Raw genomic sequence first — 18,483 nt, forward strand, 5'->3', positions numbered from 1 at the left:
TTGTTTCCTGTGTTCACAAAAGGTTTTTATGTGCTAGCACTGATCCTAACCATGCAGGAGAGATATAGATGCCCATACTGGCTACATGGATAGAAAGACAATCCCTGTAGATGGCAGATAGTGCAGCCACAAGTTTCATAAAATGAACATTTTAACAGTTTCTGTTCAAATCTGCCAGTTTTCTATCATTTTTCATATATTGCAATCATGCTTTATATACAATTTCACAATTTTTTATCAATAATAAATGCATAGAACAACAATGTGAATTATTTCAGGGCCTGTGATTCTGCTGGATCCATCAGCTCAGCAGTCCCCCTCCTCTATTCCTATATTAGACTTGATGACCAAGCTAAACTCCACTATACGTCAAAGCACTTTGAATTACAATCTTCTTCACACTCCAATGCAAAAATGAAATTGGCCAGGCCACGTTTTGCAGTTATTACCAGTGGATATTGCCAAATGCAATTATGGCAGAGAATGCAGGCCTTCCAGCGAAGGTTTGACTTTGACTTGCTGCCGAATTAACTTTATTGTATATCTACAAGGTGATGACAGTCAGGCATATTAATGTTCTGAAATGATACAGGAAGAACAGCTTCCGGTAAAACAGATGAGCACATAACTGGGACTATGAGACTGCTCATACAAAGAGAATGTTTAGTGTTGTTCCCAGTAGGGTTCACTTTTAACGCCGAGTAAAATGGTGAGGGATTTGTTGACAAAATATATAAGAACTTATCAGGAATGCACACTCTGTAGAAAGAGGATTTATTACACATTTTGAGTAAATAAGCATGAAGCCATGCATTGCATGTTAATGGCACTAAAGAGAAAAGACTAGGTTTAAAGCAGGATGTGGAGGAGAGGAAAGGAAATTATCCAGAGCAGAAGGAGTAAATAAAAAATTCTAACAACTCAACTAATGGAAGTAATCATAGTGGCTCTCAGTGCTTGTTCAGAACATTTTTGATTTCAGATCCACGTCCTTTTGTTTTGTGTATTGCATTTTTATGTACTCTGCCCTCCCAGTCTTTATGATTGGGAGGAAAATATGTGTTCCATATTGTACCGGTTCTGTCTCCACCTGGAATTTGATCCAAATTTGATCCAAATCGACATTTACATTTACATATACATGTGTATTATATATTAATTATTATATCTCTAAATCATAATTTTTTCTTTCCTTCTTTAATTTTTGGGATCTTTCTACCTTTGCCTTTTGTTTGTACCCCCAAGAAAAGCATCTGCAGTCAGCTGACATTGTTTAACTGCCAAAAAATTTTTTGCAGATAGACAAGAATGGATGTGTGCGTCATCAAACATTGTTTAGAGAGTGTTGTATGCTGTACACTTTGTAAAGCCCTTTGAGGCAGAGTTGTGATTTTGGGCTGCATAAATTGACTTGATTTGAGATGCAAAGAGGGGAGAAAAATAAGACAGAGTAAATGATAGAGAGGAGAAAAAATGAAGCACTGCAAACTGACCGCAGCCTGAAAGAGAATTACAGGCAGGGAGAAACAGTAAATGATAATGATTGGAGGGTAAATGGAGCAAGTGCACATGAAAGCAGGCCAGTAAAAAAAACAGAAGAAGGAATTTTAGAGAAACCAGAAAAAAGCCTCAGTTGTTATGTGTACCCATACATCTGAGTGTGTTTTCCAAGACAGCATATGAATCCATGGATAATGTGCACTAACAAAGCCAGCAAGTAGTCTAAAAACCTAACATAGCTGCTTCCCAGTTTACAGAAGTCTCACTCCCCATGGAGTTTCACTCAGGGAATTCTTGTCATTTTGCAAGGCTGAGTTTTGCAATCAGTGCAGTGTATTGTTCACACATCTCTGTTAATCCTGGCCTAGTCCTGGTGGATTAGAGCAGGCGAGTCCTCTAGGGTCTTGAGGCTCAACTTTATTGATACTCAGTGTTGTTCAGGGGGAGAGAGAATGTCCTGGTTTTGCAGGAGGAGAATCAGATATTGTTTCACTGTCTGCTGCCTTCGTACATTTTTTCCATTAACTTGTCACCGTCACTTTAATCCCACCTGATGTATTGCAATTTTTCTTTAGCATAACATAAAATCTGTTATATGATGACATGAGAAATGTTAGCGTTTGTTGTTCTATATGTAAGGGAATATGAATCCAGGCTTACATGAAGGGAAGCCAATCAAAGAAGATGTATGGTATTAATATTTGTAATAAATTACCAGTCAGGAAACCACTCTGCATAATTCATATTTTGTCAGATTGAATATTGTATCCACTGTATATGCAAAAAAGACTTTAACAGTGTCTGTGTGCCGGGAATTAAAATTCTTCTCTCTGCTGAGGGACATAGATGATCTCCAAACATGTATATGTCTCTGTCCAGATTTACTGAAATGTAGTTGAATATATCTGTTTATTTGATTCTCACTTCTAGGGATTTGAAGGCTTTGGATTCACTAAAATTGCATTTTAATCATTTTAGGCACATAGTAAGGCAAGGAAAAACAACTGGAAAGACATTACAGTATGAAAGAATATAAAGCATACTCGTGTTCCCCATGCAATGTTATGTAGTGCACTAATCTCAGTTCATTCAAATATAGCAGAATAAAAGAGGGAACCCATGCCCTTTCATCGAGATAAACAACTGAAATAATATGTTCAAATGAAGCTATAAACAGATGTGCAGATAAAAATAATACCTTTTCCCCAATACAAAAAGAAAAACAAAACAAGAAAACAAGCAAACAAATAAATAAAACATTTAATTATCACAGTATGAAGTCAGTTAGGAAGAATAAAAGTTGCTGCAAATGTTGTGCTGTGTGCAACATCTGCTGGTCTACCTTTGTAACCTTAACGGGCTGCAGGTGCTGTCACATGCTGTCTACAGTGACAAGGTCACTAACAAAAACGCTAACAAAAAAGTATAGAAAAAAATGGTTGGAGTTTGCGTCTTCTGCAAGTCTTGTAAATGTGATAGCTTGAGAACAAGGCGACGTAGGATTTTGAAATTGATACCATAGATGGAGAGGATGAGCAGTAGCACTGGCGGTCACCAGAATTTTTATTTTTATAATAACCATAACTAATTTTATCGTAGGTAAGCAACAGAACTGTAAGTTGTCCCACTTATTGACTGTAGAGAGCTAAACATAACTCTTCATGAGTCAAAATATATTTAGCAAACTTATTAAGTGATTGACTAAGTGACTAAAACTAAGACCCGCAATAACAAACCCATAATATTTATAACCCGTTGGTCAATCAAAGTAATACTCCAGACATTAAATATTGCTTGAACAATATTTAAGCATCACCTCAGGTATAAATGCCAATTATTTATTCACTTTTTAAATAAAAAAACATTAATTATGATTCGCTCATTTATAAACTACACTTATAAATTTCAGATGTAGATGCTTTCGGCACTTCAAAACAAAATAAATAATTAATTTAGTCATAATAAATATAGATTGGTAATAAATAACAATAATATTTCTGTTTATGTGGGGAGGACGAGTTTGGTGATGTAGTCTCAGGTTCTAGGGGAAGAAACTGCTCTGCCTCTATATGCAGAGTAAACACAGTGTGGCCGGCGCAGGTAGTCTTTAGTATCCTTGGGGTCTGCACAGACACTCACCTCATCGACATCCTGATGCTCCGTCAAAGTGTTGGGAGTTTTAATCACCCACCGCAAAGCCTTTTGGATGCTGGGCTAGTGCATCACATACCAGTTTGTGATGATTTCAGTTAAAATGCTTTCTATTACAAAGCGGCTCAACCTTCAGAAGATTGTGTGAGCTTAAACCCTCCGGTGTGTTTTTGTCTGAACAGAAGCAGTAAAATGTTTTTGACTTTTCTGCAGTTCAAATTCAGCAGTCTTTCCAAAAGCTTTTTTTTTGTTTGTTTTTATTTGACGCTTTTGCCATTTCTCATTAAATGTGGTCATGACCCTTTTTTCCACGCTGCTTTCATCACCTCCTCGCGGTAACTGGCGGTTTCCGCTGTTTGTCTGCATTTTCTTGTTATCCACTGCTGTTTTTTTCCCGAGGCCTTTTGCATCAAAAATGCAGCACCATATTTTACAGTCTTCAGTAATTGAGCTCTTCCCCTTATGTAATCCAGTGCCTCTGAATGCTGCCTGTGTGCTGATGAGAGATAAATCTCTGGCAACATGTTGAAGTTCATACTGGAAGCTGATCACAGGACCTCTTTCGCCAAATTATATACCGTCTGCCTGCTCACTTTATCACAATACCCTGGAGAGAAAAGCAGTAACATAAGCATTAACATATCAGCTGTCTGACAAACTGACAGCGTGAAATCTAAATCAATGAAAATTTCAAAGTCACTGGACATTTTTTAATATGATTTCATTATTAGTATGCACATATGCATTCTTATAATTATAGATTCACAAACAAAGTGCCGTTTCAGCGATTTTAGCTGTGAATCTCCACTGAGGGGTAAGATTTGAAAATATTTCGGGATGCTTTAAGAGTAAGGATCACTCTACTGGTAAGGCAGAATTTGTACTGACTCTGCAAATGTTGATAGTATATTTCTCCTGGGTCTGCACAATCAATAAGAGCTGAGACAGGCATATATTATCACTATACTGTATAAACCCTATCCTTTCCCATTTTTATGTAGCATTTTCCCAGCGGGAATCTTTCTCTCCACTTCAATCAAATTTGCTCATCTTAACTCATTCTTCCCATTTGGAAAATTAATAATTTCAGCCTTTGATGGTTTAATCATAGCTCAATTTTCAAAACAAAGCTTTATCTGAAAAAACATTGTTGCCTTTTTAATAATAATAATAAAAAAGGTTATCTGTGCATGCACAGAAAAAAAGGATTTAATCAAATGAACAGTACTCAGAAAAAGACAAGCAACTCACATCGACAGTAATTTCAAGTTTTTTTTTGTTCAGTAGGCAAGTTTGAAACATTTTAATACAACATTTCAGCCAAACAGCACTGCAGAAAACTCTGTTGACTGAAATGAAGAATCAAATTTTGTTGAAATTTAAACTGGCTTTGATAATGAGCATTACAAAATTAGTTCACTGTGTTTTTGACTGCAGATCAACTAAGGCTTTCATGTCTCCCATAAAAACAACATTTGCAGTAAATAAATGAACAGAAAAAAAGCTGATGGAGTTTGATCACAATCATTATTCCGCGTATTTCTGAACCACACATTATCTCTCGTGTGTTGTTATTAACTTTGACTAAATTATCATAATATTCTCCTTTTTTAAAAACCCCTTTTAACACCAATATTTTAGATAACTCTCAGTGATGACAACTTTTGATGATAATCACAAATTGCCATGATGTTTGGATAAACATAGTTTAGTACATATTACATGTCATAGTTTTTTCATTGAAACACTCTAATTTTCCACCTGCAATTCAATTTTTGCACAATTTACACTGATTTATAAAAAGCTGCAGAAAAATTACACTTTAAATTGGGGAAAAAAAATTGATTTGATTGTTTAATCTCCAACAAGTGATGTTTTCATTTTCTCTAGTATTGGTGTTTCAGCTGAACCAAAACACATTAACACTAATGCACAAAAATCTTGACCTACCCCTCATTTCTTTATATTTTGCTTCCCCAGAGCGAGACTTTCTAGTACTTTAAAAATAAAATCTTGAGTAATAGTTCTCCAGGTTTTCTAAAATGCCTTTCATATTTTTTTCTTTGGACTTTAGCTACTTTTTCTCTCATTATCAGTCAAGTCCTTATACCTGAACATTGTAACAGGATTTTTTTTGTTAAGCCACTTAACACTGACATATGAAAAATTCAAGCTTACAAAATGTACCTATCTTAATCAGTATTAGCAAAAAGCTGGCATAGTGTGCAGTGAGTTCTTAAAAAATCTGAGGAAACTGGACAAGTGGATGACAAAAAGATGATCTAGATCTAGAGCGGATGAACAGCATGTAAATGTGAAGTGTCTACAAACACACCGCCAATGCAGTGTGGGATCATCTTGACAGAGAATGCAAGTAAAGCAGCTAGCATTAAAAAAAAAAAGCTTTGGATGTTTACTTAAGCCATCCAAGAAACCTGGAGAACTATTCCTGAAAACAAGAGCTTAGTCTGTACTGAAGAATAAAGGTGGTCATACCAAATACTGACTTTCAGTCTTGATATGTTATATATCCTTATATCCTGTATTGTCATTTCTCTTTGCATATTTGTGTTTCAAAAAATCATTGCCACTAATTCCCATTTTCACAGCAAATACAAAGAAATAATGGGTGGCTCAAGACTTTTGCACATTACAGTAAAATACTCAAAGACAGCACTATGAAGGTGTTAGAATGATCATCAAGAGTAGATAATTTCATACAAAATAACCATACCTCCCTTCATGACATCTTTCACCTTCTGTCTATCTTGATCTCAGTTTCTCCCAATAACATTTAAAGGGTCTCTCAACATTCAAGACAAGAGGTCATCTGACAGGTTCCACTGCTCAGAAAAATGGAGCAGGAGCAAAAGGTCAAGGATTTCTACCAGCCAGACAGCAAGTGGGTGCTGCTCTTCTCTGACCTGTTTTTTCTTCTTCTTGATGTTAAGTGGAAAGACTGGGAAAATGAACAGACAGTGGAAAGCTAAGAGGAGAGGATAGTTACTGAATAGTGAGAGAGGAGTGAAAAGGTGAAAACTGAAGTGCACAGAAAAAAGAGAACAACAAAGGGGAAGGAGAAGAGGGGAAAGGATGAGAAAAACACAAGGGTTAGGCCGGGATGTAGACGACTAAAAGACTTCATCACATTATTATGTCATGGAAGTAAATGAGCAGCAAATTACAAATGAACAAAGAAAAAAAAACTGTTAAATCAATCTAACAGAAACTCTCTGTGGATCGGGACTCAGGCGATTTGGGATAGGAATTCGATGTTTTTCTACTGAAAAGCAGGTATTGATCAGGATGCCTCTAAGATGCTTCCCTGTGGAGGTTTTCCTGGACCTCTGCCTACTGGGAAGAAACCTTTGGGCAGACCCAGCACACTCTGGAGGTATACACATACTATTTGGGAACATCTAAGGGCAGATCCCAGAATTATTGACATCATGGTTGAGTATTGAGCACAGACTAGTATCACTGTCAATGTCAATGTTTATTATTCCTCATATCTGGGTCTAACAACATGTCTCTCATCTAACACTGTTGCACAGTTGCAAATACACACCTGGTGCTGTTTGTACAAACAACCATACTTGACTGGGGATGTCTGGGGATATACTCTCATATGCTGTTCATAAGATAAACCCGGTGGCTGCTGTTACTGCATGTATCTAAATGGCCTCAGTTAAAGGCCCTGTTTGTGAATGATGAAGTGTCACTGAGCGCTCCTTTAGATACATAAACTGCAGTCGGGCCGTGGCAGAGACAAATGGATGGACTCTGTTACAGGTACTTCTGCTGCTGTCCACTAACAGAGTACAGCGCACAACATGCATGAATGCACTCACATCACACACAGTGACAGTCACATACATAAAAATCTAAACACGATGCAAACCTCTACAGAGAGCACAAATATATACTACACACAGCAACCCCATATGGGTATATAAACACCCCGAGGATGCTTGCTCATGCGTAGCTTACCAAGCACACACACTTCAATACAGCTTGATAAGAAATAACTTCACATACGCACTTTTACACTGCAGCAGCTTCCTCATCTGCAGCTTTTAGCTTAGCTACGAGTCCAGACTCTGATAATCCACATGATCGATGCTGATGAAGAAGTGAACAGGGGGAAAAAACACACATAAAAAATAAAAAATCATGTCTTTTTATTTCTGTTTCTCTCTCAGTCCCTCCACCCACCTTTTCTTTTTTTGCCAGTATGTAGGCATATATGACTCCTTGTTCGCCACCCTCAGTGTGTACTTTATTGGAATAACTACCTTAAAGCACTGAGTAAATAAAGAGAATACATTACCTGACTCTAATAGTGGTTATTGGAAATGTAGCTCTCACTATAGATTATTCAGGCAGCCAGCCAGCCATCTCTCCTTCAAAAATCATTAAACTTCTTTGCTCAGCAAGCACACACACTAAACAATCTAAACAATAAACCTGTAAACAACTGTGTAATAAAAAGATGTGATTCGATTGGAGCTTAGTGGAAACAAAAACAGAAGAAAAAACTATAAACATAAATACTTTAGTGATTATATGTATCTATACATGAAGCTTTATCTCATCTGTGATTATTTTTAACACTGAATCATTTCAATGGTTTTTTTTTTACTTTTCATTTTATTTATTTATTTTTTTGACCATCATAAAATCAATCAAACCCAAATCAGGCTTTGAGGCTGCTTCATCTAGACTGCATTACTTTCTTAATTTATTTATAACATATATATCAGCACTGTCAGATTTAGCCTGAAGGCTAGTTTTCATCTGGCAGGCTGATACAAGTAAAGAGAAACAAACTCACAAAACACACACAAGTAGTCCAAGTAATATTTCTTGCAGTTATTAGCAACAGTAGCTCGCTCCGCTCTGTTAATCGCTCAGCAGTTTGCTAAGTTGTGACCAATAAGAGGTAAAGGTTGTTCTAAAGACACCTAATTAGATGGGATCTGAACTATCAGTGGAGCTTAAAGGAATTACTGTGTGTTTTTGCCTGGCGTGTGTGTGTGTGCATGTGTGTTTGTAAGTGCCCAATTAATGTGCACATCTTCTGCCAGTGTCAGTATCATGTTGGCAATTAAAACAACATGACTGAAAGCAAAGATGCTGTCTCAGAGGACCCAGAGCAGCGAGCACGGAGATGATATTATTAAAGATCTGTGAAGCAGCCGTGGAGCCACTGTTGCTCAAGGCAGAGACACTTAAGCCCCAAAAAGCAGTGTTGTCTTTCAGGTTAAATGTTGTCCCTGAAGCAAAAAAGCTGACATGTTAAGTTATTTTTACTTGGACTGTGAGCATATTTACAGGACACACGGAGAGACACTGTGAAAATGCATCGCAAGAGTTGGCAGCAGATGAAACGAAGACGGTGGGCGCTGGGGTTTTTTTTGTGAAAGGGTTCGTTTTAAGGCAATAGATCTTGCTCTTGGCAACATGTTTTGCCTGCTGACAGGCGCTGGATATGATGCAATAAGCCAAGTAATCTTTCCTCTCCAAGAGCTCTCGCTCACTCAGTCTATCACTCTCTGTCTCTTGCTCTGTTTTCAGTTGCCATTAACAAGGTGCCACAGGCAGCAAGGTCCAAATTAACACCTACTGTATATTAACGTGATCTTCTGTGGGAATTGCTGCTGCATCCAGCCGCTGGGAGAAATACTCTCACAACATCTATGTGGTATTTTTCATGAAGAACTCTGAGATAATTAACTGAGTATTGATGTTTAAATCCAAGCTCAACAAAAATAAATAAAAAAATAAAAAGACTGCAAGTGAAGGTCAACAATTTAAGAATGTTTCTTAGCGTTAAATTGCAAAGACTTTGGGGATTTCATCATCTACATTATATAATTAGGCGATTTAGTAAATCCAGAGAAATCTCTGTACACAAGGGACAAGGCTAAAAACCGATACTGAACGTCCATGAACTTCTGCCCTCAAAGGGCCCTCTATTACAAACAGGTCTGATTCTGCTAATTGTGAGTCAATTCAAGTCAGGTCAGTTATTTTTTTTACTCCCAGTTTACAGCAACGGTTACCTCAAGGTGTTTGTCTGATTGTTGGGGTTTTAAATCTCCAAACAATGCTTTCGCTGACCCCTGCCTCTTTTAGGATGCACCCAGCTAACATCCAGCATGTGTGAAGGAAAATGATAAAATGGACTTGCTTAGTGCTTTTCTACTATTACCCAGCACTCAAAGCTCTTTTTACTACAAGTCTCATTGAGCCAGTCACGCCCACATTCATACAAGAGCTTGGTTCTATTCCCTCACACTCACAATCTGATGGCTGCATCGGGGATTCTGTACTTGCCCAGGCATACTTGCAGCCATGCAGACTGGAGGAACCGGGTAGCCAATGGGGAACTATCTGAGTGGTAGAAGACCGTCACTACCTACTGAGCCACAGCTGTCCCGCTAATAGATTAATAGTTGCAATGGGGACATCTTAGCAGGCATTCCTAAAAATGCATAATATTAATAGTGAGAAATGCCTGATATGAACTCTTTTTTCAAGTCAGGCATTACTGATTTCAGCAAGACAAAGCCAAGCATTAATCTGCATGAATTCCAACAGCATCCTCCATGGTGAAGAGTATGACCCCTTTCACTCCAGACAAAGCAGACCATGAGCTGTCGGGCAGCTGAAATGCCGTTTTAAGTAAAAATAGGGAAATACTTTTGCTTTGACAGCTGTAGCAATTAGTTGAAAAGAAACCTTTAGAGACTGTTATTGAAAGGGTTGATGAAATACAGCTGTAATTCTCTTGAGGAGATGATGGTTAACACAATAGAACTTACTGGACAATTAATAATTTCTGTGCTTGTTTTCCTGCCCTCTGATTTAAGGAAGTGAAGTTTGTTGGCAAACTGTTTGTAGAGAGAAAAGGTGCATTCTTTGTGGCATAAAAAAAGGAAGTGAGCATGTATTTTAATCAGTCAAAAAGACAGACAATTTTTTTTGAATGATTTCTATCTTTAAAAACTCTTCAAATGATAAATAACATTTTGTTGGTGGATAATGGCAGCTACGCCTGTGTTTGGTGAATGGTGGGTGTCAAGTGCCTTGACACTGAGTTCATCTCCTGTAGTGTGCGGTCCAAAAACTCCTGTTTTGTGGAAGTGAGTTGAAGACCCTTCAACTGTCTCTCAAAATTCAAATATTAGTATTTGGATTATTAGTGGCTCAAATCACATTATTTTAACAAGACATTGACTTGACAGGCATATCTATTGGGTAAAAAAAAATAGATAGATAGATAGATAGATAGATAGATAGATATCAGTCCCCGCTTTTACACTTTTTTTTGTTTATTTTATTTATTTTGTGAGTACGCCTGCAGACCACTTCATTAGTTACAGCTTGCTAATACTGGGCTGAACCCCCTTTTGCCTTCAGATCGTAATTCTTCATGGCATGAATTCAACAAAGTGTTGGAAACATTTCTCAGAGATTTAGGTCCATACTGACATGATAGTATCCATGATGGAAATCTCCAGTTCCACAACATCCCAAATGTGTTCTGTGGGACTGAGATATGGTGATAGCAGAGACCATTTGAATACAGTGAAGTCATGTTCATGGCATGTTACCCTGCACATCAAACGATCTGTACTCTGGTCATAAAAAGAATGGTCATGGTCAGCAACAACATTCAGAGGCTATAGACCCCAGGACTTTCCTACCTCTTTACTGCCACGCTTTCCTCAACCCAAATCCCTCTTTAAACTCATGCATTTGGTAGACACCTGTCAATGTTTGTACCTGAGACTGACTGTGTCTGTGACACACATCCACATCCAAACAGACAGACAGATACAGCTGCTAAAGTCAAAACTGCCTTTGTGATTCCTCCTGCTACAGTAGACGTGTGCACGCACACACATACACACAAACAAGTGCAAAGTCATAACTGCCTCCAGGCAAACTAAGAGGGGCTTGTTCTGTTTAGAGTGGCCTTCTTCAGAGACTGTGTCACGCAGTCACTGTTTGTGTCACTGAGGCATGTTTGGTGTAGAGTCTGTCCACTGTTTTTTATCCTATCAGAGTTTTAGCCGAACATCACTTATTAAAAAGGAGTGCACGATCCTCTGGGAGAAGAGGAGCAAACAGAAAGGAGAACAAATGAAGCAGCGGCAGCAAATGTTTGGCGCTTGCTGAAGGAGAGACAGAAGAGTTCTTTCAAATTTCAAACGCTGAGGTGAAGTGTTCCTCACCGACTGTAATACTAACAATGGGGTCCGACTCTTCATCTCTCTTATACTTTTGGGTCTTTTGTTTTTTTTTTAAAGCAGAAAGTGGCAGAATGGATTAGATATTGTTTGCTTTTACATTCTTTTGTGTTTGCTGTCCTTGAACACATGTCCTCCATCACTGTGATGAGTTTGTGTGAGTGTGCTAGCGTGAGCAAGAGACAGTCTCATCCATCAACATTTGGACTACCCTATGAAACAGGAATAATCTGTTTTTAACTAACCTCTGTTCTAAAAAGAAAAGAAAAGAAAACCCATACCTTAACAGACCCAAATCCTCATTTCTCCACGTCAGAGGGCGGTTTTGTGGCGTTATTTCTCAGAACCTCTGGTGTGTGATGGGCTGTGGGATGTGAGATCCTTGAAAAAACTATGACAGATCAAAAAGACCCTGAAGTAGGAGGGGGCGAAGCAGAAACGTGTTGTGCTGAGTGCTCAGTCATATCCATGTATCTCTTACTTTCTCCTTGTCTTTTCCTGTTACCATTCCCTTTTAAGCCTTCACCCAGTCTTCTATATCTTTGGGCTTATATTAGATTTTGTATTATGTAAGTCTTCTTTTTCTATTTTAGTTTCTGCTCATCCACTCGTTTCTACAACTCAGCATGCTTTTCTTTCTATAATTTGCCTTTCAATCCACTTAGACACTGTTTCGCTCTGTTCCTACAGAAGCAAACACACCACCAGAACTAGCATGCAGTACAGCCTATACATTTTTCCACCTTGTGTTATACTCTGAAATAATGCCACTTTGAGCTTGTCCCTCGTTGTAGAGGTTACCACAGTGGGTAGCTCTACATGTTTGATTTGGCAGATTTTTTTTTTTTTTTTTTTTACACTGGATGCCCTTCCTGACTCAACTCCAGAGGTGTTTCTGCCTCCTTCCAGGAAGGAGAGGTGTTATCCTCATGTTAATGAGGTCAATCAGAAGGAGAATGCTCTGACGGCTTGATTGGCTTTATATAATAACACTGACCTTCATGTGTGTTTATACATCAAATGATGTTCATGTACTTTATGAATTTATTGAGAGAATGATCATAAACAGATCAAACACCGAACTGCTGTCTTTCCCTGAAGTGGTAAAATTATTTCCGCTTAATTCATGTCATTCACTGCTGGGTTTCCTTCGAATGCAGCCTAAACAAGTTGGTTTATTTTCCGTTTTCCATGTTGAAATCCCTCACAAGCTAATAAACTGACCTTAGATAATGGTCCATATTTATTAGTGCAAATTGTGTGTTTAAAATGTTTCTTTTCTCAGTACACAGTCCAGGCTTAGACTTTCCCACTGGGTGATTGAAAGGGACTGCTGTTTTCAGTCATGTGGTCACCTCTTTTCTCATGACCTAATCTCTGGTTTAGCCTTTTAAATGTCCAGTGTTTTTGCTGCTTTACCTCAAAATAAACATCTTAAATATCAGGGGGAAAAAAGAAGAAAAAAGAGGTAGTAATTAATAATTAACAGCAGGTCTACTTCTTTGTTTACAGTTTATGCACTTTCCAAATTACTGTACCACCTTCAAAGAACTTATTTAAATAAATGTATGTTCAATTTTAAGTGCCAGATGTTTGATCTACCTGTCTTGATCTATCTATCTTTCCTTTTTTTTCGCTTAACGCTCCATATAAACTCTATAAATGTTGGATATAGCATGTGCTGTTAGAGGACATGGGTCATAGTACTTCTCTGTGTTTAAGAAAAGTTGAAACAACTGATTTTGGCTACTCTCTAACCTACAGTATACTGAAATGCTTCTATAGAACCAGCATCAAACTACAAAATAAAGGCAGAATCAGCTAAATTTCACAGTTTTAGTCTTGAGGGCAGCTAAAGCAGTAAAGGCTAATCCCCCTGTTACCGATAGGCTAGCATTTTATATAAGCATCCTCCTCTCCTCTCCTGCTGGGTTGAAGGAAAGCTCCTGCGTCATCACAGTGCACCCACATACCTATATTACGTTCAAGATTCCCAGAGTGATTGGGATTAATGCACTTCCACAACCGATCCCTTTGATAGTACGGCGTAGTTCAAAGAAGGTCATCTACTTCGTAATCCCATACAGCAGGAGCAAAATGTAATGATTCTACAGTAATAGTCTTACACACAGTGTGACTCATAGTTGTGAAATATACTCATTTCTGCTCATTGGCTCACACCACAATCTGTATGTGTTTCTCTGAGCCTGTTATGAGCCTAGAGGTCATAGGTAGAGGATTAATTTTCCCAAAAGCATTTTAAGTGCATTCATGTTACTCTAACCGGCCACAGAGCAAAGTGATCAGATGGAGAAACCCGGGCGTGGAGAGACAGAGGGGTTGTATGACATCCTCCTGTCCTATTAGTTTATTGTTTCAGGTGCTCTTTGGAAATGAAATCATCAAAGAAATCCAAGGAACTCTCTTTTCTAATAATATTTTAAATGGCTTTATTCTCATCTTTAACCTAAAACAAACCTCTCCCCTGTGTTTTTGACATACAAGCCTTCATCATCCATCATCATTTATGATGACATAATATCAGTTATCAGAACAATAATCAATGCATCACAGAAACAGGCAAGAGACTGAGAATACATTTCTGTTTCACACTTTTGATTTAATACTTGATCACTTATGTGAAATAAATTTTATTGGCCTGTGTTGTTAGTTCCCTTTTAAAAACCACCAGATTTTACACATACAAGCAAAAGCAGCGTTCTCCACACTATGAGTGTGTTTTCTCTTACTCATAAACAAGCCTGATAACTGTTACTTTACAGTGCAGCAGTAGGTGTGCGGTATTTAGTGATATGCACTTCCTCATATAAAACATTCCTCAAATAAAATGAAAAATAAAGTGCATTTTTTGTTTTGTTTTTATTAATCCTTTGCAAGATATTTATTATATCTAGAAAATATATTTATTAATTTCTTATAATCATTATTATTTGATAGAGTCTTCATTTATTTGACTACTTCTTTCTTGTACTAGTACCACTGCAATGTACATTAATTAATGAAGGTCGTGAGATGTAATTGCAAGCCTTAAATTAAATTCAACAATTGGCCCATACATTAGACCTTTATTACTTTTACGTGTGTAAAAATAGGGATTTACAAAACAATGTACTGTTTCTTTCCATGCATGTGATTCTTAAGTGGGACTGCAGCTGTTTTAATGGATTATATTTCATTCATTAGCTGTTGATACACCAGCATTCTTTGCATTGGTATTAAAACATTAATAAAACATTTTTGAATCACTAACATAGTCTCAAAGAGAGGCAGGTTTGTGAGAAGAATGTAAGAGAAGGTAGAGGAAAGAAAGTTATAATTTTCACTGGAATTATTCAAGATATTTTAAAGTGGAAATCCCAATTTAAAAAGCAATCCTTGGTGAAAAGGCTCCTTGCAGTGATAAAAATGAGATATACTGTAATTTTATCTCACATACGATCACCCAGCAGAGTATGAGCTAACTTGGCATGCCACAGGTGTCACCTGTAAACTGTCATGCTACTGTATGTCTCACATTCCTGTCTGTCCCTAGCCAGCCTGCCTTCATATCTGACCAACCTCGATGCCTTGGGCTTGATGTGTTGCCATGGCAATGCTTCAGATAGCCACCCATCTTGTGAAGGAAGTGGGCCTGATTGGGGCTTCTTCCTGAAAGTTGTTTTCCTCCTTCCTCTTTTAATGCCTGACAGCATTTATCTCTCTATCTACTGTAAGTGGATTTGTGTCTGGGATTTGCTTGATAGATGATAGCAGTTATACAGTGAGGAGGTTTCCTGCAACTCTTTTTATTATGTGGCCTATTTTTCTGAGTAACCCTCTAAACTATGTGCTATTATGAGTGTGCACACATGTGTATGTGTGTGTGTGTACGTGTGTGTGTGGACTAAATTTAGCACAGATTTTCTTGAGGTTGATGATGTAACAAGCTGTCTATGTAGTTCTCAATAAGCCTCGATGGAGAACTGCACAACAATCCTATACAAGAGAAACGAGTTAGACTCCCTCTCTTGGTTTTTCTCTGAGTAATTTTACTTTCACTGTCAGTCTGTTGTTTTTTCTGTCTTTCTCTAACACTCAAGGGACAGAAATAGAGAAGAGAGGAGGCCAAAATGAGAAGAGCCACAGGGAGATTGAGAATGCATCGTATCATAAATGCAATACCAGTTCTCATTTTAGAAGAAAAATGCCCATCTTCTTTTGCTTTCAACTCTGAGGTGGATTTGATGGCTAGACACTGGGCTTCATTTGATACCCATTTGTTCTAAGACCTTAAATACACCATGCACTGATAACCTGATCATCACTCATCATCATCAGTGTGTTGGCCTGTCAAAGCAAACTGATAAGTTGCCCACTGCTTCGTGTGCTCAAGAACATAGGAAAATCACTCATTCCTTATTATCTATATGAAGATATATGACGAGGCATGTCCTATAAGTGAAAGTGTGATTTTTCATAATGGGCCTCTGCTCTCTTCTTTTCTCGTTTTTGCTTCTAAACAAACATTCACTCATATTTCTTCGTGACAAACTTTGATTGCTTTTATTGTTTCAGTGCTACACAGCTCATGACATGGGACGGAAACCCCGCGTGCCTCATGATAAAATGCATTGAAACAGCACAGGACACGTCTTGCATGGCAATACAACGATGGCTGCCGTCGCATATAAGCTATATACTGTAGCTACAACACTGAATAAACATGAGCTTGTACATTAACAGCGAAAGTTTCTATATTGACTTGTTTCACCGGTGGATTATTTTTACACCATCCTTAAGACACGACTAAAAGGGACTGTCCCTGAATGAAAGTCTGTGTATTGTTGTTGTTTTTTTGTCTTTTTGCTGTTTCTATACAGTCACTGAACATCCCCGCTCTCTGATTAACGTATCCGCATTTAAATAAACGTAAACGTTTTTCTTTTTTTTTCTTTTTTTAACTCTGGTTATGGTCTGTGGAATTTGCATTTTATAATCTTCTTGAAAGCGTTTTGGAAGTCTTTGTTGAAGTAGGCATATATGATGGGATTGAGGAGAGAGTTTGAATAGCCCAGCCAGTTTATGACTGCGCCCAGCCACTCGGGCATGTAGCAGCTCTCTGCACAGAAAGGCAGTACCAGTGCAACGATGAAAAAGGGCAGCCAGCAGAAGATGAAAGTTCCCATAATGATGCCGAGTGTTTTCACCGTTTTACGTTCCCTGGCCAGCGCGATCTTTCTCTTCACCCCCGAGTTCTTTTCATTCATGTTTTCATAGCCGTGCGAGGAGGACTGAGGAGTGTTGGGCAGAGGCAAGTGCGTCTTTGAGTTGCTGATAACTTCTATGATCTCCAATGATTCGCCCTCGTCTCCATGCTTCACCGCGCCATTTACGCACGGAGAGCTGGATTTAGACTCATCCCCGCGCTTCCAGCCTTTGCCGCCGGTCTCTCCGTTGGTTTTCTTGTGAAAGATGGCCGGAGACACACTCAAGCACTTTTCTGACACTTTTGCTTTCTCTGCTTTCTTCACTGTCTTTCGAATCCGAAACCGAGCAGCTCTGAATATTCGTCCGTATAGAACTAACATGAGGATAAGAGGGATGTAAAAAGCTCCAAACGTAGAATAGATGGTGTAGCCCGGGTCCTGGCTGATCATGCAGGCGTCGGGGTTTGCCCTGTCTTCGGCGCTTCTCCAGCCTAACATAGGCGGAATAGAAATGGAGAAACCAATTAGCCAAGTGACGCTAATCAAGAACGCAGCTCTCCTTGGTGTCCGTTTATTTACATAGTCAATAGGGTCCGTTATGGCCCAGTACCTGTCCAAAGCAATTGCGCACAGATGCAGGATGGATGATGTACAACACAGTACATCCAGAGAGATGAATAAATCACAGATCTCCTGCCCCAGAGTCCACTTGTTTAAAACCTGATACAGGGCCGCCATTGGCAGGACCAGCACAGAAACCATGAGGTCTGTCACGGCCAGGGATCCGATCAGATAGTTGGCCACATTCTGGAGAGATCTCTCCAGGGCGATGGCTGCCACGACGCACGCATTGCCAAATATGGAGCAGAGGATAAGGGCCCCCAGGAGCATTGAGGTAATAATCTGGTAACTTAGCACCAGATCTGGAAGAGACCCGGACCCCGTGACATTTTCACCCCCGTTCCAGTCGGCAACCACGTCCCCCCCACTGGGGTAAACACTGGTCGCGTTGCTGTCGTTGTTGCTTGTGGTTATAAAATCCATAATGCAACCACACTCAGAGCGAAACTTTTCCCAAAGTAGTGGGGAGTAGTGGAAGAATAAGCAGGAGTCAGTCAGCCCCCTCAGACTGCTGCTGCCGCTGTGCGTTTTACCGGGTCCATCGGAGTTACCGGGCTCGTGCTGTCGCTCTCAGGACGCATGACGCAGACGTGCTTGTGAGGGGGCTGTGTATGTTGTAGCCCATGAGTGTTGACAGCCGGGTGCGCACACTGGTACTGCGAATCATCTGAGCTTGGTGACGCCGTGAATTCATTTATACCAACAGCTTTAGGTACGTCAGACCGGGAGGAGGTCGTCCTGGAGGT

General features: G+C 39.0%; 1 protein-coding gene and 1 long non-coding RNA gene across 2 annotated transcripts; both read right to left on the reverse strand.

The window, feature by feature from the left end:
- Positions 1 to 4,888: 4,888 nt before the first annotated feature.
- On the reverse strand, positions 4,889 to 12,398 carry LOC146376317 (uncharacterized). Its single transcript, XR_014801859.1, has 3 exons — positions 12,191 to 12,398; positions 7,694 to 7,773; positions 4,889 to 6,690 (listed from the first exon to the last, which is right to left on the reverse strand). It is a non-coding gene; the product is annotated as an uncharacterized LOC146376317 (long non-coding RNA).
- A 4,059-nt stretch (positions 12,399 to 16,457) lies between these two features.
- htr1aa (5-hydroxytryptamine (serotonin) receptor 1A a) lies at positions 16,458 to 18,473 on the reverse strand. The gene has a single exon (XM_084945674.1). It carries the CDS (start codon positions 18,158 to 18,160, stop codon positions 16,877 to 16,879), a length of 1,284 nt encoding a protein of 427 aa, XP_084801800.1. The 5' UTR covers positions 18,161 to 18,473; the 3' UTR covers positions 16,458 to 16,876.
- Positions 18,474 to 18,483: the final 10 nt, after the last annotated feature.

Source organism: Perissodus microlepis, chromosome 12 (assembly GCF_051167445.1).
Source record: "Perissodus microlepis isolate ML-2025 ecotype Zambia chromosome 12, ASM5116744v1, whole genome shotgun sequence".
In the NCBI taxonomy this organism is placed as follows: Eukaryota; Metazoa; Chordata; class Actinopteri; order Cichliformes; family Cichlidae; genus Perissodus; species Perissodus microlepis.

Excerpts from the sequence above, each read along its gene's own strand:
- htr1aa (XM_084945674.1), bottom strand. The coding sequence starts at position 18,160 with ATGGATTTTATAACCACAAGCAACAACGACAGCAACGCGACCAGTGTT.